The sequence below is a fragment of the Branchiostoma belcheri genome, unplaced genomic scaffold (genome assembly GCF_001625305.1).
Source record: "Branchiostoma belcheri isolate BF01 breed outbred unplaced genomic scaffold, Haploidv18h27 scaffold82, whole genome shotgun sequence".
Classification (NCBI taxonomy): domain Eukaryota; kingdom Metazoa; phylum Chordata; class Leptocardii; order Amphioxiformes; family Branchiostomatidae; genus Branchiostoma; species Branchiostoma belcheri.
This window is the reverse complement of record NW_017804487.1, coordinates 629,450-653,178: the sequence shown is the minus strand read 5'-3', so window position 1 is coordinate 653,178 and position 23,729 is coordinate 629,450. Positions and strand designations below refer to the sequence as shown.

Here is a 23,729-nt window from a genome sequence, read left to right as displayed (position 1 = left end):
CAGGTTTGCTCGGTGATTGGCTAAAATATGGCGCACCGAAATCCCATAAATTATCGACTTTTTTAACGAAACCCGAAAAAAACATCATTTTAGAGCAAAAAATCACCATTGAATGTATGTAAAGACGATAATTTTATTTTATTTCAACGAAATTTTCCCTTCGATACTAGTTTGTTTATTTTCAAATGTTTTACGGTTAGCCCAAAATTGCGTCTTGTAACCCGATACTTTATCGAACGCACCCAGCAATGGGAAAGAATGCCGTAGTGACAGACCGCCGTGTTCTTCCAATTTGCGGCCAAATGTCATGGTAGTGTGGCCAAATACCCCCAGACGTTTTTATTTTATTTTATGGATACAAGCTTTTGAATTGTTTTATTTGTTGTTTTTATAGGCCAAAAATGTACATATTGGGATCTGGAGCCCTGGTATTAAATCCGAATGACCTGAAATTCGGTATTTGGACCACTTTAAAATTGTGTAAAATAGACCTTTTTGATTATTTCCGGACCAAAGATATGCATTTTTTGCTCATGTACTCTAAGTTTAAAACCTGAAATTTCGTATGGGAGATCCTAGGATACAAACCAAACGAATGTTTTTTCACGCCTTTGCTGATGTGTTTTACTTTGAAATTATGTAAAATCGAACTTTTTTGTTGTTTTTTGGCTCCTGTGCGCTAATACGAAAACCAAATAACCTGAAATTAAACGTGAGGGTAGCTTGGCACCAAATGCTTAGACTATAGTGTTCACTGGTCGAATCTCCGCCTTTAAAGATAGGGATTACTTTGGCAATTTTTGTCCCGGAGGGGACCTCACCACTTTGTAACGATAATGTAAGAATATGGGTTAGAGGAGTAAGGATGTGCGGATGGGCCAATTTTAGGAAATATATGAAAGGCGTGTCTATAATCGACTGATTAAATATCTCAACACTAATGATATTCTATATATTATTAAACAACAATACGGTTTTCGCAAAGGTATATCCACTTCCCTTGCCCTTATACAGCTAGTAGACAGAATGTCCACAGCCATTGACAAAAAGTTCAATACACAATAGGAATATTTTTAGAATTATCAAAAGCTTTTGATACAGTAAACCACACCATACTCATCCGGAAACTAGCTGCTTATGGCGTAACTGGCATTGCATTAAACTGGTTTCGAAATTATCTCAACAATAGAAAAATATAAGTGGCTCTAAATAGATCGAAATCTACATGTACATACAAGGAAATTCAGTGTAGTACCACAAGGATCGATCCTAGGTCCCTTACTGTTCTTGATTTATATCAATGATTTTTTCTTAATATGCTTTGTATGCCCTAACTGTTTTTATACTGATAGAACATTGACGTTATGACGGGCAAATTTGACTTTAATATATAGGGTTTATCTTGACACAGGTGCTGTTTCCAATGCAATATGTAAAGCTGGTGGGCCTAACATTGAACGTGAATGTGCAAATATCGGTAGGTAAATACATTTCCCTAGGTGTGAAAGCGTAATTAGGAAAGCACTAGGGTGTTCAATTTAATTACCTGTCATTTACCTACTGGATCTTGAAAAATGTTGGGGGTGCCACAAATTTACGTAGAAGAGTTTATGTCAGGGTGACCGACCCCATTTTGTGTAGAAAATATAGTTTTAACTGTTGTATTGCACCTTTACATTTGAGAAAGTCATCAGCAAGCTCATCAGTGAAATCTGAATACAACCTCACCTTCAAAGGTTACCCTGGCACATATATGCAGCTTTGCTGTTGAAAGATGAACGTGGAAACACGCTCAAGCTCATAGTAGTCTTGTAGGTGTGGTTGAATTTGTGACAGTGGAGAGGGGCGAAGAGCTTTCACAAGCAAAGCGTTAAAGAAACTTCGGTGATCTTCTTACATTTGTGTATATGTTTCTTTGTAGCTGCTAGCGGGGGTATGAAAGGCGGCATTGCAGTCACAGGAGCAGGGAAGCTCAAATCTAACAAGATCATCCACGCAGCGGCACCGGCTAAAGCTACAGATTGGAAGACGGTGATCATCAACTGTTTGCAGACGGCAGACTCGCTCGGACTTAGGTCCATTGCATTTCCAGCTTTGGGAACAGGTAAGACAGGATTGACATTACTGTGAGCAAACACGTCAAATTGTATATAATATAGTTTGACCAATAGCTGGCGTCATGTGTTCTTATAGTTATTGTTTTCATTTTGACCCGATGAAGTTGTGGTTGGGTAAAATGGGTAGACATGTTTGCTGTGTTGGTTTGAATACCTAGTATTGCTCAAAGTTTCCTCAATAATTATAACAACTTACATGCTTATACATTTTATCAAACAAAGGTATTCTGCAGGGAAGTGCGGCGCAAACTGCAACCACTATGCTTGATGCCCTTCAAGACTTTGTTCTCCAATACAAGCCAACAAAACTCAACGAAGTTCGCGTTACCATATTCCAACAAGAGATGGTGCGTACTTTCCATGAAGAAATGAGAAAGATGGTTGGGCAACCTCTACCCAAGACCAAGGCAGCGAAAGCATCTGGAATCTTTGGTAAGCTCCCCTCCAACAGAAAACATACCTGCCTATTATCACTGCAAACGTTTTTAGCTATCACCATTTACTTGTTTATAAGTGTATGAGGACAGACTAAACAATGCATTTGTTCCATTCTTGCGAAATACCATCTTGATATTGAAACATCCAGAGACGTTGCAATCGTTAAGAAATCTATCTAGAATATGACGTACGACACGATTTGGGTCGTACAAATAGCAACAGCATGGATTGTCTTTCTTTGGTTGACTCAAGAGATGTTTCATAGATAATGCACAATTGACGATCATTGCTTGGAATTGGAATTGACAGGACATGTCACAAATCCTGACTGTCTGTCATTGATATGTTAATGTTAGTTAGAGTAAGTAGTGTCTATATCCCCATAGTGCAAAATATCCCCATAGTGCAAAAAAGTGTGGTACTATCCAAAACGTGTGGTACTAAAACTCATTTGCATAAAATTAGTACCACACTTTTTAGTTAGTACCACAATTTTTGAGTTTAAGAAACCAGGTCCCCCCTCTGTGTAGGCTAATCACCCAAGGAACAGGAGGATTGAAACACAAACAGACCAGGTTTCTTAAAGACAAATGCTGCATTGAAACTGATATTGAACAAGAAAACTGAAATCAAACGAGAAAAACTGACATTGAACAAGTTTGAAAGATAACTTTTGGGAAATGGCCATGTTCTAAGTCAAATAGACTATGGGCGTGTGCTCGTTTACTGGGCTGTCACCTCGGGAGTCAGGCAGTCCCCTTGTGGGCGGAGCAACACTATATCCCAGTGAACATGCCTAGCCCATGGTCTATCTATAACTTCTGAAGTAAAGTTGGGGGACAGTCGATAAGTTGACAATACAATTGACCTACGTTTTAACAGGAAGCATCGGGAGAGCTGCAGCTGCAGGATGGAGCTATCTCACCGGAGGACAGACAACAAACACCGACAACCCGCCCATCCCGTCAGCCGATAACGTCGTCGTTCTTGTTATCTACGCTGACCGTGCCGACAACATCGTTGAAGCAAAGGCCATGATCAGCAAGATCATGGACGACGCTTCTAAAGATGAAAGAATCCCTCTAAGGATCAAATTAACGGAAGAGCTAAAGGATCATGTAAAAGGCATCGCTCAGCGTCACGATTGTTCGGTTACTTTTACTAGAAGCATTATCCGCGTGCAAGGTCGGTTGATTGACGTAATGGAAACTTCCCGCGACATCATGGAGTTTCAGCGGGATGTCGAGACGAAGACCAACGAAGAAAAGCATCTCAGCGACAAGGCGGAGCTTCTGCTGAAGACCGTGCAGTGGTACTACATTGTCGAAGAGAGGCAGCCATATGACTCCAAGGTCAACTACATATTAGAGAAAGCCTACTTGGCCAACGAGACAGGCGTTGATTTTCAATTCGACGGAGAAGACCTGCACATAGACCTCACGACAATGAAGGAAACGGTGGTTGGCGACAGATCGGCGGTTGCGATCGACGTGATTCGACTTGAAAAGGAAAAGGAAGGTAACTGTAAGGGTGATTTACCTTGAGTTATCTATGTTTAAGCAAGAACCCTATTCCATCAACTTGCACACGGTACATGTAGCTTTAGCTCAGCCATCGCAATGGTTCTCTAACGGCTTAACTTGACGTTAACTTGAAACGATTGTCATTTTCAGGGGTTTTAAATTTATTCAATGTTTCAAATGACTTGTTCGAAATTAATGAAATTCAATTCACGGTCCACTTAGTCGAATTATTACCCAGTTTACTTTTCTATCCTCAAAAATTTTTGTGAGTTAATATATTCTAGCTCAGTTAAGACATAAAAATATTCCAGATCTGAATGTCTTCGTGGTAACATTTTCAAGATCGGCTGACCGGAAGACTACTCCAATTTATGGTATGTTTTGTTGAACTAGGCAATATAAAGATACCAGAAACCTGGACCGTCGTGTCAGAAGAAGATCCGTCCAAAGCAGTCGAGCTGCAACCTTCAACAGATGAGTATAAGAAGGTCCATGATGAGTTCATGAAGAGTATCGCCACAGCCGCCCCTACTGCGGGATATTCTGCCATAACATCAGCAAAAGTACTAAAGGTGGGTAGTTTTGTTGTTGTTGTTGTATGCTGTATATTTGTCCAAAATATCATTTACTCACATATTCCACAAATAGCTAATTGCTGTGGGAAAATATAAGTTACTTTTATTCGAAATCACGTTGACTTCGAACTGTCAAACTGCTTAATTCCAGATACAACGCATAGAAAATGCCGCCCTGTGGAAGCAGTACATGGTCAGAAAAAAGAAGATGGAACTGGACAACGCAAAAAGTAGTCAGCCTGTCGAGCGGATCCTGTACCACGGTACTCCTGTTGATCCAATCTCGAGCATCAATCGTACAGGCTTCAACCGCAGCTTCAGCGGCCGCAATGTCGGTACGTGTTCATATTTGTTCCGATATATATATATATATATAGTTTTGAAAATTCTAGAAGATTTCAAAACGAATTCCACATGCCATGGATAAGTATGTTGAATGACAACAAACAATGTCAATGGCGCTGTCTCCACAAAACCTAGTAAAAGTGCATATATATATATGGGGATTATGTGTAAACGTAAGGGGAAGTGGCGGTCACAGTTACTAAACGGTTCAGTATCCAGTCCAATCGTGTTGTATATCATCTTGCAGGTGCGGTTTTAGGCAATGGCCCTTACTTTGCAGTAACGGCGAGTATCTCCGGAGCTGACCAGTACGCACGACAAGATTCCAATGGCCACAGGTACATGTACATGGCGCGTGTGCTGTCAGGAGATATGTGCAAGGGGCAAAGGAACATCATCGTTCCCCCCGCGAAAGACTCGACCAAGCCACATATTACATACGACAGTGTGTGTGATAATGCAACAACACCACAGATCATAGTCATATTCTATGACTCACAGGCCTATCCTGAATATCTTATCACCTTCACCAAGTAAGATATTACTGCTTGCTCTGGTCCACTGACACACTGTCATACTGTAGTATACAAATGCCAACTATGCCATCTTGCTGCGTGCTTCAAGCAAGTTTGCCAACATACTACATGAAACAGGTCTATGCAGCAACTAACAGCAGGCAGCAAACAAAAGAAAAACATTAATTTTCACCAATTTTCTTTGACTACTATTGCAGTAAAATTGTATTAGAGTATGATTAAAACAAAGAACAACCCGATTCGGAGATCCTCCACCAATTCTGGGAGGGCGATAATGCTACGTGATATCGTCCATGCATAACATTCCACATTCCCATAGCCAGTCGGCTATTCCTGCATTGCTATCTCATTCTCAGTAAATATTCATTGCATTCTGTTGAAATCATTTTAACATGTTATCTATATATCATTTAAAGTATTCTCCAAATAATCCTGAATATTTCTGGTACACAGTTGTTCACAACATTATGCTAGGACCAACTTTATGCCAAAAATTGACATAACATTTACATTATACTGCTGCACTTAGAAATAAGCAATTTTTGAAATTAGTTATTAGGTAAGTAATGGCCAAAAAATGAAATCAACAATTGAGTAGTATGCTAAGACTGGCTCTTTTAATATGTTTTGCTGAAAAGTAGATGATAATTTGAAAAAATCGTCTTTCCTACAGTGCCATTAACAATATGTATTACACGTTATCAAAATATCTCCTTGTACCCCCCAAAATTGTGACAGGACTGGCCATTTTAAATATTATACATGGTAAATCTATATGTAACGCAGAATATGTATCTTTATGTTGCTTGTAGTTTGGGTTAAAATACGAAATAGCTTTCAGTTATTTGCTGATCATGAAAACATGTAGTGTCCGTAGAAATGTGAGTATAAATGGTTCACTAATTGGAATATAAATGCCATGGATACAAACTCACTATTCTGAAAATTTAAAGATGTTGGTCATATGACAGAAGCCACATATGTGGTGCTGTTTTATTTTAAATTCTAATCAGGTAACCCAGAATGACAACAGATTTTCACTACATTATGAAAAACGTACCAAAATTCGTAATATGTATGTGATAATATCTTATCTCATCATTTGGGACACAGATTATGATTATGTTATTGTCATTGTTATAATATAAACAGAGATTTCTCTAGTGATTATGCAAATACTTCTCATTGTTTTAACAATTCTTATAATTTTTGAAGCAACGTATCTAAACGATTGTTACTTCTCCTATACTGCATTTCCTTTTTTTAAAATAAACAAAAAAAACTACTTTACAAGAAAATTGTATTTCATAATCTCAAACTTAAAGCAAATACTTGATCCATCAATTAGGCTAAGAAAACTTGAAATTTATGTGTAATTTTTATGCAATTATGAGTTTATTCTTACATATACAATATATGTGTTTTATTAGATCTCGATGGTAGCAATTATAAAAACATAATGGCTTTCCTAATGGCACAAGATACTATAATACTGATACTGTACTTCCTATTTTAGCACTGTTCTACATTGCGTAAAAGTTTACCTTTCAATGTTAATGCATGTTAATTAAAACAAGCTAGTAGATGAACCTCTATTGGAGGGAAGTATGGCGTAGAGCGACGGCTTTGGGAAAAAAAGAAATGGCTGTGACGTACACAATGACTTGACTTTCTACATTAGAATGGACCAACCTTTATATCTATCACAATGCTTCTCATTCTAAGCATACTACTGAAAAACTGTTATTTGAAAAAGTTATCTTCGAAAAATGTATTATCCACGACTGTCAAATTCTTGTGTTTTGCCATAGCCATATCTTTTAGTCCACGCCTAAAAAATATAGTATGAACCATCATTCTCATTAAGAATATGTAGTCGGAAAGTCTCTTAATTATTATAACATTTGATTTTGATCTTCCTAAGCTTGGTTTAGTAGTTTTTAATCATTTGACATTAACTGACAGTGAAACCATAGACTAAGGTTATAATCTGATAGTAAAAGCTATTACAAACGCCTAGTATTTACAAAGCATCATTCAGTTATTATGTTGATTTGGTTATATGGATGACATCCTCTGAGAACCCAAAAACTGATGCAAGCGTGCGAATAAAAAAAAAGAAAAAAAGTTTGTCAAAAAAGTTGCCCTCATTTTGAAATCTACGTGGTCATTTAGGTTGAACAAATGACACATGTTATGGCGAATAATCTACTCTTCAAATTCATTTCTTTACATTTTCGTCTTTTTCGTTTGATTGATTTTGGTATTCTACGACATTGGTATCATCTTCCAATATATATATATATATATATATATTGTCCAACATACGGCATATAATTATTTTCTCATTTTGCAATTGTTTGGTACGATTTACAGTATGGTTGAAAACTTTTTTTTTGAAACGGCCGAAAATCATGAGCGCGCGGATGTCATCCATATGGTCAAATCAACATGGTCTAACTACTAACAAAACCAACGTTTGACATCTGTCAAGATATCTACCAATTTGCGAACGAGGCCAAGGCATTTGCAAATACATAAAGTACCCGTCATGCATGACACCTACACGATGCCATGGACTGGTTCATTGTTTGCACAATGATGCATTGTAAAAATTCATGTTGTGTTGTAGAAGTTTCATATCAATCTTTTGCATTCCATTTGATATTTGTGCTTGGTGTGTGAATAAAACAAACCGATCAAAATACTGAGGATATGCTTTCTTTTTTTTGCGTTGCTGATATTATTATAGGTTGATTGTCGTTGTTCTTTTGCAACACAATTGGATGTTAATCCCAGAAGATTCTCATATTTCTGCTTATTAATGTGTCTGTTATGAATATTTTCAAATAAGAAACCAAAGAGATCAGATTGAAGGTAAATTGACATATCTATATATATTAGTATTTCTCTTTTCATTACATCAAGAATACACAACTGGCATTCTTTAAACTAAACTTGGTTGTGGAATTTCCATTACTGAATTCCTTATTTATCAAATTATAAACATCGTAGGAATATTATATAAAAAAGGGATACACAGGTTTAAGATAAAGGAACATTATCTAAATACAAAGTACATCGATGCACTATACGAAGTTGTAATATCAGTTTGTATCACAAAGCGCCATTCATGATTATTAAGCAGATTACTACTTTTAACATGGGAATGATGGCTTTCTCAGCACCAAGGACAGGCCTATTCAATCAGAAATTCAACTCCTGCCCGGTGTCACCGATCTTGTGCCCTTTGGAAATGCAATTTATACGACTTTCCTGACTTCACTCAGTGTAAATGAGTACCTAGCTTCGGCTAGGGACGCCGCTCGGATAGGACGTTAAATCGAGGTCCCGTGTTTGGGACAGTCACACCCCACACACGTTAAAGAATCCACCACACTTATCGAAAAGAGTAGGGGACCTTCCTGGTGTGAGTGGATCAAACCTTACAGTGTGGTCTCAGGATTGACATTTTGAAGAAGTGATTGTCGCCTGCTGTGTCAATCGTTCCACAAATGTGGTAAATCTTCATTAAAAATAGGAAGATAACAGCCATCAAACAGTTCGATTTCTTACCTCATGCTTGCATCAGATGTCTTCATTTGCTAAAAGAAATATTCTTCGCTCCCTCCAGGCGACACATGCCCCATCTTCTACATGTACAGAGGTTGTTGTGATGCTTTTAAACAATAGACAAGCTTCATGCATATTCAACATGTAGACAGGTCGGTTTATCCTCCACTGAGATATATTTTTAAGACGTGGCAAAAAAATTTTGTAGTTGTTATTTGATTGATTGATGACTGCTCGGATAAATTTTTGGGCAAATTTCAATTTCTGTCGATAGAAGACATCCATGTAAGATATTAAAGAAAACTAATATAAAAATGCTGAAGCGCCAATATTAAGGAAACTAAGACGTGTGTTATTACAAAGATATGACCGATGTTCTAGTCGCACAGACAACTCAGGTTAACCACATAGTAAAACTAAAATGGTGGACAGCCATGCATGGTGTTTCATTACCTTCGCCAAGAAGGTTATGTTTTCAGTAGCGTTTGTCTGTGTGTGGGTGTGTTTGTGTGTGTGTGTGTGGTTTAGCAAGATAACTCGAGAAGCAGTGGATGGATTGGAATGAAACTTGGTAGGTGGGTAGGTCTTTATGAGACCTAGAAATGATTAGATTTTGGGCCCCCTGGCGGCTTTCCTAGGTACTGCAGCAGAACTTCCGGTTTTGATATCTCGTGATCTAGACATGCTAGGGTCACGAATTTTGGATGACAGATAGCTCTTGGGATATGAAAGAAGTGACATGAGTTTGGGTCCCCTAGCGGCTTGTTCTGGAACTGCAGGAGCATTTGTTGAAAATTTTTCGAAGGAGGACAATTCAAGAACCGGTTGACGGATTGTTGTGATTTTTGGTATGTAGGTAGTTGAAGTGATGCTTGACATGATCAGATGACAATTATGCAAATCATGAGCTAATTTGCATAATTAATGAGGAAATTCTATAAATCTGCTTTGTTCGATAATAGAACTATGAAACACTTGTGACATCACTTGTGAGAACGAGAAAAAACATCTGAGGATATAGATTATGTAAATGAGGACATAATTTGCATAATAAATGGCAAATTTTTATAATTTCATAGTTGTAACTGCTGGGAATTTCATACTTGCCACATTTGGAAGTTAAGTGAAGGTGAACATCAACAAACATAATTTATTCAAATCATGGCCTAATTTGCATAATTTATGAGGAAGTGCTATAATAGCATTTTTGTTAAGATAAGGCTGTCATTGGGTGGAGAATATGATCAACTGATATAATCCATGCAAATGGGGCTCTTATTTACAAAATCAATGATTAAAATTGTATAATTTGTCAACCACAAGGGTTAACATCATTTGGCGAAGGTATGAGATCGTGGAACTCTTGTTCTTTATTTCCAACATCCAATCATCCTTGCTTTGAGATGTTAATACGTCTGAAGTGGTGTTGTAGGTTGTCGGCGTGCTTACCTGGATCGTAAAGAAGTCGGGCGGATGTTGGGAGGGAGTCGGTCCGCAGGCTTGGTCTCGAGGATGATTTCAGGTGCATTCCAGAAGTTTTTGGGAAGAGAGAGGACTTCGTGGGCGTATCTGATAGTCCGCGTTTCTGAATACTAAATGCTTTCTTGCTATGCATTTCAGTACTTGGTCTTTCTGAGTTTGTAGTCTCCTCAGTAGCCTCTACTTGTTGGGCTTTTTGAGGCTTCTGAATGTATTGAATCTGATTATCATACCTCGGTAGCCTCTACGTATACCGGGCTTTGAAAATCACCACAAAGCCGTACTGATACACAAGGCCTTGAATAACCGGTTACCGACATACATGCGCCGAATTTTCAACTTCTGCGGAGACATAGGTACCAAGAGCACTAGAGTAAATGCTTCCGATTTTCTAGTGGTACCGATGTCCCTAGCCTTGAGAGAGGTTTACAGGAGCTTCAACTCACTACCACAAGACGTCAGAGCACCACCTTCTCTAAATTTTAAAAGACTTTTGTCTCTGTGAATGACCCTTACAGAACGATTATGGACCTAATGATGTGATGACCTGTCATTTTTTCTGTTACAGCTATTTATTCATTTATTTCCAACTTTTAAAAGACTTTTGTCTCTGTGAATGACCCTTACAGAACGATTATGGACCTAATGATGTGATGACCTGTCATTTTTTCTGTTACAGCTATTTATTCATTTATTTCCAACTTTTAAAAGACCTTTGTCTCTGTGACTGACCTTTACAGAACGATTATAGACCTAATGACGTGATGACCTGTTTTTTGTTATCGCTATTTATTTATTTATTCTTTGTATTATTGATTTTGTTTTAGACTTATTTCGACAAATATTTGTACTTTTATTTTTTGTGTTGACCCCGACCCTTTCACTCGCACTCGATCCCCATGAAAAGCGGGCAAGATGGCCGAATCAGGTAATCTATCCGTATGTATCGGGTATAAATAAAGGCACAAGCACTCATAACATTCCTCATATTTCCTTTTATTTCTTCTGGCATCAAATTTCTTCTTGCTCTTAGTGCCAACTACAACAGGAGGAAGAACAACTAGTTTTTTTCCAAACAGCCACAGTTCGTAACATTTACACTTATAGATGTCTGTGCATGCTTAACAGTCATCAATGTTCATGTGACGGTCACGAGATGTTCTCGAGGTTGGTGCGGCTGTCCTGAAAACCAAAAATAAAAAGAACGACTTAAAAGAAATTTGCCTTATCCTTAATTATAAGTATCCTTAAGATAAGTCTCCAGCTTTGCAGCCATGCTGCATTTACATTTCTTCCGTGTCCAGAAATAGGATCAAATAATTACCATCACTAGAGTAGCTCAAGGCCGCAGAACACAGTAATTATCCGCGAACCCCGGGGGTCTATGACGCGGGTATAGAAAGTAGTGCAGACAAACCTCTTGCATGCTGGCTAAAGCGACTTATGTGAGAGGTAGCCATGAATGAACTGCACTGTGTGGTATGGAAAGGTATCGGCTTGTACACCGTATGAGTTGGATTGAGAAGGTTTCCCTGTTCGTGTATAAATGCGCGGCATTACGCAACCGCGTTCCGGGGTGAGCCGGCTGCAGTTCTGTTGACCCCGGTAGAGGGCCAAATCAAAGTGGTCGTCATTATGTTAAAAAACCATAGCTTTTTTTTTGGTTTTCAGTTATTTTGTAGAATATACCATATATTTCAACATATTAGTTGGCCATAATTCTCTAGTGCACCCTACTATAATTTTTACGGCGTCGAAGTGAGTCATCTCGGGGTGCTTAACTATAGAAATCCCCATAGGGATTAATGATTAAATTAATTATTAATTAAATGATGAATAGGTTGCCTATGGGAAAACATACAATGTGTAAGAATGCAACGACAAAGCACAAATTAAAGAGTGAATGTCCTTTGTACTTACATTTTCTTTATTCAAGTTCCTCCATCATGTCCACCATTTCGTCGTCCAGGTCCTGCAACTCCCTGGCCATCTCGCGGCGTTCAGCCTCGGCCAGTCGGCGGGCCAACAAAGACTTCAGGGCCGCCACTTCCTCACGGGTAGACTTGGAAGCACGCTCTGGGGTAAAGAAAGTAAAACACGCTATTCAAAGAAGACCCTAGAAATACAACTAAACAACCAGCCAATGGGGTCGTGTGCGTGTGGCGTAACGAACGTTCGGGTCGTGTAGCGTAACGATCGAGCGTACGGCTCAGAACCAAGAGGTCCCGAGTTCGAGTCCTGCCATACCACCGACCTTGTGCCCTTGGAAAAGACACTTTACACGAATTTCCTCACTTTACTCAGGTAAAAATGAGTTTGTTTGTTGTCCATTCATGCATATGTTTCGGTTGGTGGCAGTTAAATATCAGTTGAAAAAAAACTCGAGTGTGCTGTCGCAATCTCTTTTAATACATGATGGAAAAGAAAAAAAGCCAATTATACAACATTATATTGATTAAGTCTTGCCCACCTAATGCAAAGCAGTTACACAGACATTTTGAAAGATGTTTCTTTGCGCGTAGGCGATCGTACGATTCTGATGCTCTAGTCTACATGTGAAAGAACCAACCACTGACAAGGATCTGAACGTATAGCGTGGCAGCGTTTTCTACAAGTGCGAGCCGGTCGATTGCAACACGTTCAAAAATTTCAACCTATACCATTGTGTGATAATTTGTAGAGTGAAGACGCATGAGGAAAAACAATATATTTCATTTATATCTTTGGTATGGAATGAAATATAATGATGGTTTCTTTACCAAGTCCCCTTCCAGCCCTCACAAAGCTGTCGGCGGTCATAATTTCAGACGAGATGACCAGCACAGCCAGAAGCAGTACCAGGGTAGTTTTCATCCTGAAGACGGAAGTACAGTCGGGTTGACGTCCTCGAAAATCTGTAGATTAAGGAAAAAAATGTCGTTGTGTAGATCAAGTGCTCTGATATCAGCCGAGTTGCCGGCTTTATATAGGATTGTGAAGCTCTGTCAGTCTTTTGATGTCCATGAACCATTTCTGAGAAAGCTTTTGGAGCTTTCGAACAATAGACTAGCTTCATGCATATTCAACATGTAGAGAGACCGGTTTATCCTCCAGTGAGATATGTTTTGAAGACGTGGCAAAAAACTTTTGTAGTTGTTATTTGATTGATTTTTCTGTCTGACTATTTGAAAAATTTTGGGGGCAAAATTTCAATTTCCCTCGAGAGAAGACATCTGTATAAGAAAATGCTGAAGCCCCAATATTAAGGAAACTTAGACATGTGCTATTATAAAGATATGACTTATAAAGATATTCTAGTCACACAGAATGAGAGAGGCACTTCATGGGGGTATCTGATAGTCCGCTTTGCTAATGTCTTGCAAACCGTGAACTCTTTTCTTCGCAAAAAATACTCTCCCTTTCTGAGTACTAAATGCTTTCTTGTTATACATTTCAATACTTGGTCTTCCGAGTTTGTGGTCTCCTCAGTAGCCTCTACATGTTGGGCTTTTTGGGCTTCTGAATGTACTGATTCTGATTATCATGGTAGCCCCTATCAGGCTTGCCAGGTGTTTGGCGGCTACAAGACAGTATGGTTCCGTGGCAAAGCGGTAGTGTGTTCGGCTCAGGACTAAGAGGTCCCTGGTTCGAATCCTACCCATGTCACCGATTTTATGCCCTTAGCGGCTACAAGACAGTATGAGATTGGCAAGACAGTGTCCATTTTCCACCTGTTTTGGCTTGCGTAAAAAAAAGATACCAGCAGAAGAAAAAATCCCGATAAAAACACGTCAAACATAAGTTGAAGCCTAAACCTCTGTTTGGAGAATATATAGATCTAACCTTTCTATCTTTACAAGTTAAAAACAACATATCGGCGGAGAAAGAAAAAAAACCACCTGTCACGGAAAACTCCTTAAGACAATGTTCTCAAGGCCATTAAGACTCAATATGGCCCAGTTTAAGATTTCCCTAACTTCCATATATGGTAATTTAAAGTCCCCGGATGCAGTCACCTGTCCAGGGACCAATCATTGCAATTTTTACTTCATGCTGCTTGCATGAGATGTCTTCACTTGCTAAAGAAATATTCTTCGCTCCCTCCAGGCGACACATGCCCCATATTCGACATGTACAGAGGTTGTGGTGATGCTTTTAAACAATAGACTAGCTTTATGCATATTCAACATGTAGAGAGACCGGTTTATCCTCCAGTGAAATATATTTTGACGACGTGGCAAAAAAAATTTTGTAGTTGTTATTTGATTGATTTTTCTGTATGACTGTTTGAAAAATTTTTGGGGCAAAATTTCAATTTCTGTCGAGAGAAGACATCCGTATAAGTAAGTGCTGAAGCGCCAATATTAAAGAAACTAAGACATGTGCTATTACAAAGATATGGAGGAATTTCTAGTCGCACAGAATGAGAGAGGCACTTCATGGGGGTATCTGATAGTCCGCGTTACTAATGTCTTGCAAACCGTGAACTCTTTTCTTCGCAAAAAATACTCTCCCTTTCTGAGTACTAAATGCTTTCTTGTTATGCAATTCAATACTTGGTCTTCCGAGTTTGTGGTCACCTCAGTAGCCTCCACGTGTTGGGCTTTTGGGGGTATTCTGAATGTACTGATTCTGATTATCTTATCTCGGTAGCCTCTACCAGGCTCACCAGATATTTTGCGGCTACAAGACAGTATGGTCCAGTGGCAAAGCGGTAGTGTGTTCGGCTCAGGACCAAGAGGTCCCGGGTTCGAATCCTACGCATGTCACCGATTTTGTGTCCTTAGCGGCTACAAGACAGTATGAGATTTCCAAAATGTCCATTTGCCACCTGTTTTGGCTGGCGTAAAAAAAAGATACCAATAGAATACCAATAAAAACAGGCCAAACATAAGTTGAAGCCTAAACTTTTGTTTGGAGACTATATAGTTCTAACCTTTTATCTTTACAAGTTAAAAGAACATATCTGCGGAGAAAGAAAAACACCCACCTGTCACGGAAAACTCCTTAAGACAATGTTCTCAAGGCCATTAAGACTCAATATGGCCCAGTTTTAGACGTCCCTAACTTCCATATATGGTAATTTAAAGTCCCCGGATGTAGTCACCTGTCCAGGGACCAATCATTTCTGTTTTTACCTCATGCTGCTTGCATCAGATGTCTTCACTTGCTAATAAAGAAATATTCTTCGCTCCCTCCAGGCGACACATGCCCCATATTCTACATGTACAGAGGTTGTGGTGATGCTTTTAAACAATAGACAAGCTTCATGCATATTCAACATGTAGACAGGTCGGTTTATCCTCCAGTGAGATATGTTTTGAAGACGTGGCAAAAACCTTTCGTAGTTGTTATTTGATTGATTTTTCTGTATGACTGCTCGGATAAATTTTTCGGCAAAACTTCAATTTCTGTCGAGAGAAGACATCCATGTAAGATATTAAGAAAACTAAAAATGCTGAAGCGCCAATATTAAGGAAACTAAGACGTGTGTTATTACAAAGGTATGACCGATGTTCTAGTCGCACAGACAACTCAGGATAATCACATGGTAAAACTAGAATGGTGGACAACCATGCGTGGCGTTTCATTCTTTTTTTCCAACATCCAACCATCCTTGCTTTGAGATATTAATACGTCTGAAGTGGCGTTGTAGGTTGTCGGCGTGCCTACCTGGATCGTAAAGAAGTCGGGCAGATGTTGGGAGGGAGTCGGCCCGCAGGCTTGGTCTCAAGGCTGGTTTCAGGTGCATTCCAGAAGTTTTTGGGAAGAGAGAGGACTTCGTGGGCGTATCTGATAGTCCGCGTTTCTGAATACTAAATGCTTTCTTGCTATGCATTTCAGTACTTGGTCTTTCTGAGTTTGTAGTCTCCTCAGTAGCCTCTACTTGTTGGGCTTTTTGGTACTTCTGAATGTACTGATTATCATGGTCCGGTAGCCTCTACCGGGCTTTCAGAATCACTACAAAGCCGTACTGATACACAAGACATACATGCACCGAATGTTCAACTTCTACAGGGACATAGGTACCAAGAGCACTAGACTAAGTGCTTCCGATTTTCTAGTGGTACCGGTGTCCCTTGAGAGAGGTTTACAGGAGGTCCCTAGGCTATTCTGTCTCGCTTGGCTGCAACTCAATACCACAAGACGTCAGTACCTTCTCTAAATTTTCAAAGGCGTTTGTCTCTGTGAATGACCCAATAAAGAACGATTATGGACCTAATGATGTGATGACCTGTTGTTGTTTTTTTTTGTTACCGCTATTTATTTCCAACTTTTTAAAGACTTTTGACTCTGTGACTGACCTTTATGGAACGATTATGGACCTGATGACGTGATGACCTGTATTTTGTTATCGCGTTTTTATTACTGCTATTTATTTATTCATTGATTTATTTATTCTTTGTATTATTGGTTTGGTTTTGAGACCTATTTCGACAAATATTTGTACTATTATTATTTTGTGTTGAATCCGACCCTTTCACTCGTACTCGATCCCCATTAAAAGCGGTCAAGATGGCCGAATCGGGTAATCTATCCGTATGTATCGGGTATAAATAAAGGCACAAGCACTCATAACATTCCTCATATTTCCTTTTATTTCTTCTGGCATCAAATTTCTTCTTGCTCTTAGTGCCAACTACAACAGGAGGAAAAACAACTATTTTATTTCCAAACAGCCACAGTTCGTAACATTTACACTTATAGATGTCTGTGCATGCTTAACAGTCATCAATGTTCATGTGACGGTCACGAGATGTTCTCGAGGTTGGTGCGGCTGTCCTGAAAACAAAAAATAAAAAGAACGACTTAAAAGAAATTTGCCTTATCCTTAATTATAAGTATCCTTAAGATAAGTCTTCAGCTTTGCAGCCATTCTGCATTTACATTTCTTCTGTGTCCAGAAATAGGATCAAATAATTACCGTCACTAGAGTAGCTCAGGCTGTTTCACAGACACTTGTTTGAGTGTGGGACATCATATCTAATATTATTATATATTTACAAACTTTTTTAATTAAACGATGAATAGGTTGCCTATGGGAAAACATACAATGTGTACGAATACAACGACAAAGCACAAATTAAAGAGTGAATGTCCTTTGTACTTACATTTTCTTTATTCCAGTTCCTCCATCATGTCCACCATGTCGTCGTCCAGGTCCTCCAGCTCCCTGGCCATCTCGCGGCGTTCAGCCTCGGCCAGTCGGCGGGCCAACATCGACTTCAGGGCCGCCACTTCCTCACGGGTAGACTTGGAAGCACGCTCTGAGTTAAAGAAAGTAAAACAGGCTATTCAAACAAGACCCTAGAGATACAACTTACAACCAGCCAATGGGGTCGTGTGCGTATGGCGTAACGAAAGGTCGGGTCATGTAGCGTAACGACCGAGAGTTCGGCTCAGAACCAAGAGGTCCCGAGTTCGAGTCCTGCCATACCACCGACCTAGTGCCCTTGGAAAAGACACTTTACACGAATTTCCTCACTTTACTCAGGTGAAAATGAGTATGTTTGATGCCTATTCATGCATATGTTTGCGTTGGTGGCAGAATGAATATAGGTTGAAAAAACTTGAGTCTGCTGTCGCCATCTCTTGTAATAAATGTTGGAAAAGAAAAGAAAGCCAATCACACAACATTATCTTGATTAAGTCTTGTCCACCTAATGCAAAGCAGTTACACAGACATTTTGAAAGATTTTTTTTGCGCGCGTAGGCGATCGTACGATTCTGATGCTCTAGTATCTGTGAAAGAACCAACCACTGACAAGGTATAGCGTGGTAGCGTTTTGTACGACTACGAGCCGGTCGATTGCAACACGTTCAAAAATTTCAACCTATACCATTATGCGATAATTTGTAGAGTAAAGACGAATGAGGAAAAACTCTCATTTATATCTTTGGTATGGAGTGAAATATAATGATGGTTTCCTTACCAAGTCCCCTTCCAGCCCTCACAAAGCTGTCGGCGGTCATAATTTCAGACGAGATGACCAGCACAGCCAGAAGCAGTACCAGGGTAGTTTTCATCCTGAAGACGGGAGTACAGCCGGGTTGACGTCCTCGAAAATCTGTAGATTAAGGAAAATGTCCTTTTGTAGATCAAGTGTTCTGATATTAGCCGGGTTGCCAGCTTTATATAGGATTGTGAAGCACTGTCAGTCGTTTGATGTCCATGTTCTGTGGGTGTTTCCACATTCATTGTAACCATTTCTGTGCCCTTAGGGACTACAAGACAGTATGAGATTGGCATGGCAAGACAGTGTCCATTTACCACCTGTTTTGGCTTGCGTAAAAAAAAGATACCAATAGAAGAAAAAATCCCGATAAAAACACGTCAAACATAAGTTGAAGCCTAAATCTCTGTTTGGAGACTGTATAGTTCTAACCTTTGTATCTTAACAAGCTAAAAACAACATATCTGCGGAGAAAGAAAAACACCCACCTGTCACGGAAAAACTCCTTAAGACAATGTTCTCAAGACAAACAAGACTCAATGTATCCCAGTTTTAGACGACCCTAACTTCCATATATGGTAATTCAAAGTCCCCGGATGTAGTCACCTGTCCAGGGACCAATCACTCCTGTTTTACCTCATGCTGCTTGCATTAGATGTCTTCACTTGCTAAAGAAAAATTCTTCGCTCCCTCCAGGCGACACATGCCCCATATTCTACATGTACAGAGGTTGTGGTGATGCTTTTAAACAATAGACTAGCTTCATGCATATTCAACATGTAGAGAGACCGGTTTATCCTCCAGTGAGATATATTTTGAAGACGTGGCAAAAACTTTTGTAGCTGTAATTTGATTGATTTTTCTGTCTAACTGTTTGACAAATTTTTGGGGGCAAATTTTCAATTTCTCGAGAGAGAGAAGACATCCGTATAAGAAAATGCTGACGCGCCAATATAAGGAAACTAAGACGTGTGCTATTATAAAGATATGACCGAATTTCTATAGTCGCACAGAATGAGAGAGGCACGTCATGGGGGGATCTGATAGTCCGCGTTGCTAATGTCTTGCAAAACGTGAACTCTTTTCTTCGCCAAAAATGCTCTCCCTTTCTGAATACTAGATGTCTTCTTGCTATACATTTCAATACTTGGTCTTCCGAGTTTGTGGTCTCCTCAGTAGCCTCTACGTGTTGGGCTTTTTGGGGCTTCTGAATGTACTGATTCTGATTATCTCGGTAGCCTCTACCAGGCTTACCAGATGTTTGGCGGCTACAAGACAGTATGGGGTCGAGTAGCGCATAGGGGTAGCGTGTTTGGCTCAGGAGTGGACCAAGAGGTCCCGGGTTCGAATCCTACCCATGTCATCGATCTTGTGCCCTTAGCGACTACAAGACAGTATGAGATTGGCATGGCAAGACAGTCTCCATTTGCCACCTGTTTTGGCTTGCGTTAGAAAAAGATACCAATACAAGAAAAAATCCCGATGAAAACACGTCAAATATAAGTTGACGCCTAAACCTCTGTTTGGAGACTGTATAGTTCTAACATTTGCATCTTTACAGTCAAGCTAAAAACAACATATCTGCGGAGAAAGAAAAGCACCCACCTGTCACAGAAAAACTCCTTAGAAAATGTTCTTAAGACAACCAAGACTCAATATGTCCCAGTTTTAGACGTCCCTGACTTCCATATATGGTAATTCAAAGTTCCCGGATGTAGTCACCTGTCCAGGGACCAATCATTGCAGTTTTTACTTCATGCTGCTTGCATCAGATGTCTACACTTGCTAAAGAAATATTCTTCGCTCCCTCCAGGCGACACATGCCCCATATTCTTCATGTACAGAGGTTGTGGTGATGCTTTTAAACAATAGACTAGCTTCATGCATATTCAACATGTAGAGAGACCGGTTTGTCCTCCAGTGAGATATATTTTGAAGACGTGGCAAAAACTTTTGTAGTTGTTATTTGATTGATTTTTCTGTCTGACTGTTTGAAAAAATTTGGGGGCAAAATTTCAATTTCTCGAGAGAGAGAGAGAAGGCATCTGTATAAGAAAATGCTGAAGCGCCAATATTAAGGAAACTAAGACAAGTGCTATTATAAAGATATGACCGGATTTCTAGTCGCACAGAATGAGAGAGGCACTTTATTGGGGTATCTGATAGTCCGCGTTGCTAATGTTTTGCAAAATGTGAACTATTTTCTTTGCCAAAAATGCTCTCCCATTCTGAATACTAGATGCTTTCTTGCTATACATTTCAATACTTGGTCTTCCGAGTTTGTGGTCTCCTCAGTAGCCTCTACTTGTTGGGCTTTTTGGGGCTTCTGAATGTATTGATTCTGATTATCTCGGTAGCCTCTACCAGGCTTACCAGATGTTTGGCGGCTACAAGACAGTATGGGATCGCGTGGCATAGCGGTAGCGTGTTTGGCTCAGGACCAAAAGGTCCCGGGTTCGAATCCTACGCATGTCACCGATCTTGTGCCCTTGCGGCTACAAGACAGTATGAAATTGGCAAGACAGTGTCCATTTTCCACCTGTTTTGGCTGGCGTAAAAAAAAAAGATACCAATATAAGAAAAAATCCCGATAAAAACACGTCAATCATAAGTTGAAGCCTAAATCTCTGTTTGGAGACTGTATAGTTCTAACCTTTGTATCTTAACAAGCTAAAAACAACATATCTGCGGAGAAAGAAAAACACCCACCTGTCACGGAAAACCTCCTTACGAAAATGTTCTTAAGACAACCAAGACTCAATATGGCCCAGTTTTAGACGTTCCTAACTTCCATATTTGGTAATTTAAATTCCCCGGATGTAGTCACCTGTCCAGGGACCAATCATATCTCTTTTTACCTCATGCTGCTTGCATCAGATGTCTTCACTTGCTAAAGAAGAAATATTCTTCGCTCCCTCCAGGCGACACATGCCCCATATTCTTCATGTACAGAGGTTGTGGTGATGCTTTTAAACAGTAGACTAGCTTTATGCATATTCAACATGTAGAGAGACCGGTTTATCCTCCGGTGAGATATATTTTGACGACGTGGCAAAAACTTTTGTAGTTGTTATTTGATTGATTTTTCTGTCTGACTGTTTGAAAAAAATTGGGGGCAAAATTTCAATTTCTCGAGAGAGAGAAGGCATCTGTATAAGAAAATGCTGAAGCGCAAATATTAAGGAAACTAAGACAAGTGCTATTATAAAGATATGACCGGATTTCTAGTCGCACAGAATGAGAGAGGCACGTCATGGGGGGATCTGACAGTCCGCGTTGCTAATGTCTTGCAAACCGTGAACTCTTTTCTTCGCCAAAAATGCTCTCCCTTTCTGAATACTTAATGCTTTCTTGTTATACATTTCAATACTTGGTCTTCCGAGTTTGTGGTCTCCTCAGTAGCCTCCACGTGTTGGGCTTTTGGGGGGGCTTCTGAACGTACTGATTCTGATTATCTTATCTCGGTAGCCTCTACCATGCAGGCTTGCCAGATGTTTGGCGGCTACAAGACAGTCTGGGGTCGAGTGGCATAGCGGTAGCGTCTTCGGCTCAGGACCAAGAGGTCCCGGGTTCGAATCCTACGCATGTCACCGATTTTGTGTCCTTAGCGGCTACAAGACAGTATGAGATTTGCAAAATGTCCATTTGCCACCTGTTTTGGCTGGCGTAAAAAAAAGATACCAATAGAAAAAAATCCCGATAAAAACAGGTCAAACATACGTTGACGCCTAAACCTCTGTTTGGAGACTGTATAGTTCTAACATTTGCATCTTTACAGTCAAGCTAAAAACAACATATCTGCGGAGAAAGAAAAGCACCCACCTGTCACGGAAAGACTCCTTAGACAATGTTCTTAAGACAACCAAGACTCAATATGTCCCAGTTTTAGACGTCCCTGACTTCCATATATGGTAATTTAAAGTTCCCGGATGCAGTCACCTGTCCAGGGACCAATCATTGCAATTTTTACCTCATGCTGCTTGCATCAGATGTCTTCACTTGCTAAAGAAGAAAAATTCTTCGCTCCCTCCAGGCGACACATGCCCCATATTCTACATGTACAGAGGTTGTGGTGATGCTTTTAAACAATAGACTAGCTTCATGCATATTCAACATGTAGAGAGACCGGTTTATCCTAGCTCCGGTGAGATATATTTTGAAGACGTGGCAAAAAACTTTTCTAGTTGTTATTTGATTGATTTTTCTGTATGACTGCTCGGATAAATTTTTCGGCAAAATTTCTCTTCTCTGTCGAGAGAAGACATCCATGTAAGATATTAAGGAAACTAAAAATGCTGAAGCGCCAATATTGAGGAAACTAAGATATGACTAAGATATGACCTTACAAAGATATGACCGATGTTCTAGTCGCACAGACATCTCAGACTAACCACATGGTAAAACTAGAATGGTGGACAGTCATGTATGGCGTTTCATTCTATTTTTTCCAACATCCAATTATCCTCCAGTACCTGATGCAGATATTAACGTTTCGCAGCAAAACAGCCATTAGTTGTTCATTACAATTGTCCTGATGTCAAATGTAAGTAGATTTTGTTACGTTTCGTGACAATTGAAAAATCCTTGGAAAGCAACACTCAGCGCCGCGTCACTTCCGGGTCCTCCGAGTGACAGGCAGCCGGCAGCCCATAATACTCTTACAACCATGTCACCAAACAGCAACCGCTTGCTTTAGCATGTTTCACGTCATGTTTGCACCGGCCTTTTCCGGAATACGCTGAGTAGAAATCACGATTTATCTGTTCTGAAAGGTGTCGACACCGTGCGTGTTTAAAAAAAATAATCTCAACGTCCAACCTTTCTAGTGTCATCCCTTGAAATTCACAGAAATTTCCAGAGGAAATGCACATGCATGCATGTCGTGTGTTTTCATGTTATAACAAGAAATAGATTTCTTTTTTGGCGTGTTCGGGAAGGGGAACGCAAGGGCTAGTGCTGCGCCCAAGGACAACAACAGTTCTAAAAGAGTGTCTGAACTTTCTGAAGTCGTTACTGACGTTGAAAAAGCGCCTCCAGGTAGGTGATTACACATGCCGGGATCGGAGGGTATCCGATCCCGGCATGGCGCTCGCAATCTAGGGGGATCCTGGGGCATGCTCCCCCGTGAAATTTTGGATTTTCAAGCCTTCAAAAAGCGCAATTTCCCGCATTTTGAGTTGCAAGTCATGGTGTTGAGAATGGTTGCCGG

General features: G+C 39.8%; 1 protein-coding gene and 2 long non-coding RNA genes across 13 annotated transcripts in view; 1 reads left to right on the top strand and 2 right to left on the bottom strand.

Annotated features, from left to right (window-relative positions):
• Window positions 1-7,668, top strand: part of LOC109486665 (poly [ADP-ribose] polymerase 14-like) — a 54,617-nt gene extending 46,949 nt beyond the window's left edge. For all 3 annotated transcript variants that reach the window (XM_019790518.1, XM_019790519.1, XM_019790516.1), the window contains exons 15-20: window positions 1,922-2,104; window positions 2,340-2,549; window positions 3,438-4,073; window positions 4,472-4,650; window positions 4,805-4,988; window positions 5,246-7,668. In XM_019790518.1, coding sequence (XP_019646077.1) covers window positions 1,922-2,104; window positions 2,340-2,549; window positions 3,438-4,073; window positions 4,472-4,650; window positions 4,805-4,988; window positions 5,246-5,535 — 1,682 coding nt within the window. In that variant the 3' untranslated portion in view covers window positions 5,536-7,668. The remainder of the gene's footprint in view (window positions 1-1,921; window positions 2,105-2,339; window positions 2,550-3,437; window positions 4,074-4,471; window positions 4,651-4,804; window positions 4,989-5,245) is intronic.
• Window positions 7,669-11,566: 3,898 nt separating this feature from the next.
• Window positions 11,567-15,722, bottom strand: LOC109486723. 3 transcript variants are annotated; one of them, XR_002141213.1, is made up of 4 exons: window positions 15,704-15,722; window positions 13,346-13,480; window positions 12,507-12,662; window positions 11,567-11,768 (listed from the first exon to the last, which is right to left on the bottom strand). It is a non-coding gene; the product is annotated as an uncharacterized LOC109486723 (long non-coding RNA). The 3 variants fall into 3 exon arrangements; XR_002141212.1 differs by lacking the exon at window positions 15,704-15,722 and adding an exon at window positions 14,465-14,483; XR_002141211.1 differs by lacking the exon at window positions 15,704-15,722 and having other exon boundaries at window positions 13,346-13,787.
• A 1,424-nt stretch (window positions 15,723-17,146) lies between these two features.
• On the bottom strand, window positions 17,147-22,512 carry LOC109486721. 7 transcript variants are annotated; one of them, XR_002141210.1, is made up of 4 exons: window positions 22,491-22,512; window positions 18,500-18,634; window positions 17,678-17,833; window positions 17,147-17,348 (listed from the first exon to the last, which is right to left on the bottom strand). It is a non-coding gene; the product is annotated as an uncharacterized LOC109486721 (long non-coding RNA). The 7 variants fall into 7 exon arrangements; XR_002141205.1 differs by lacking the exon at window positions 22,491-22,512 and adding an exon at window positions 22,343-22,439; XR_002141208.1 differs by lacking the exon at window positions 22,491-22,512 and adding an exon at window positions 21,379-21,401.
• Between the last annotated feature and the right edge of the window lie 1,217 nt (window positions 22,513-23,729).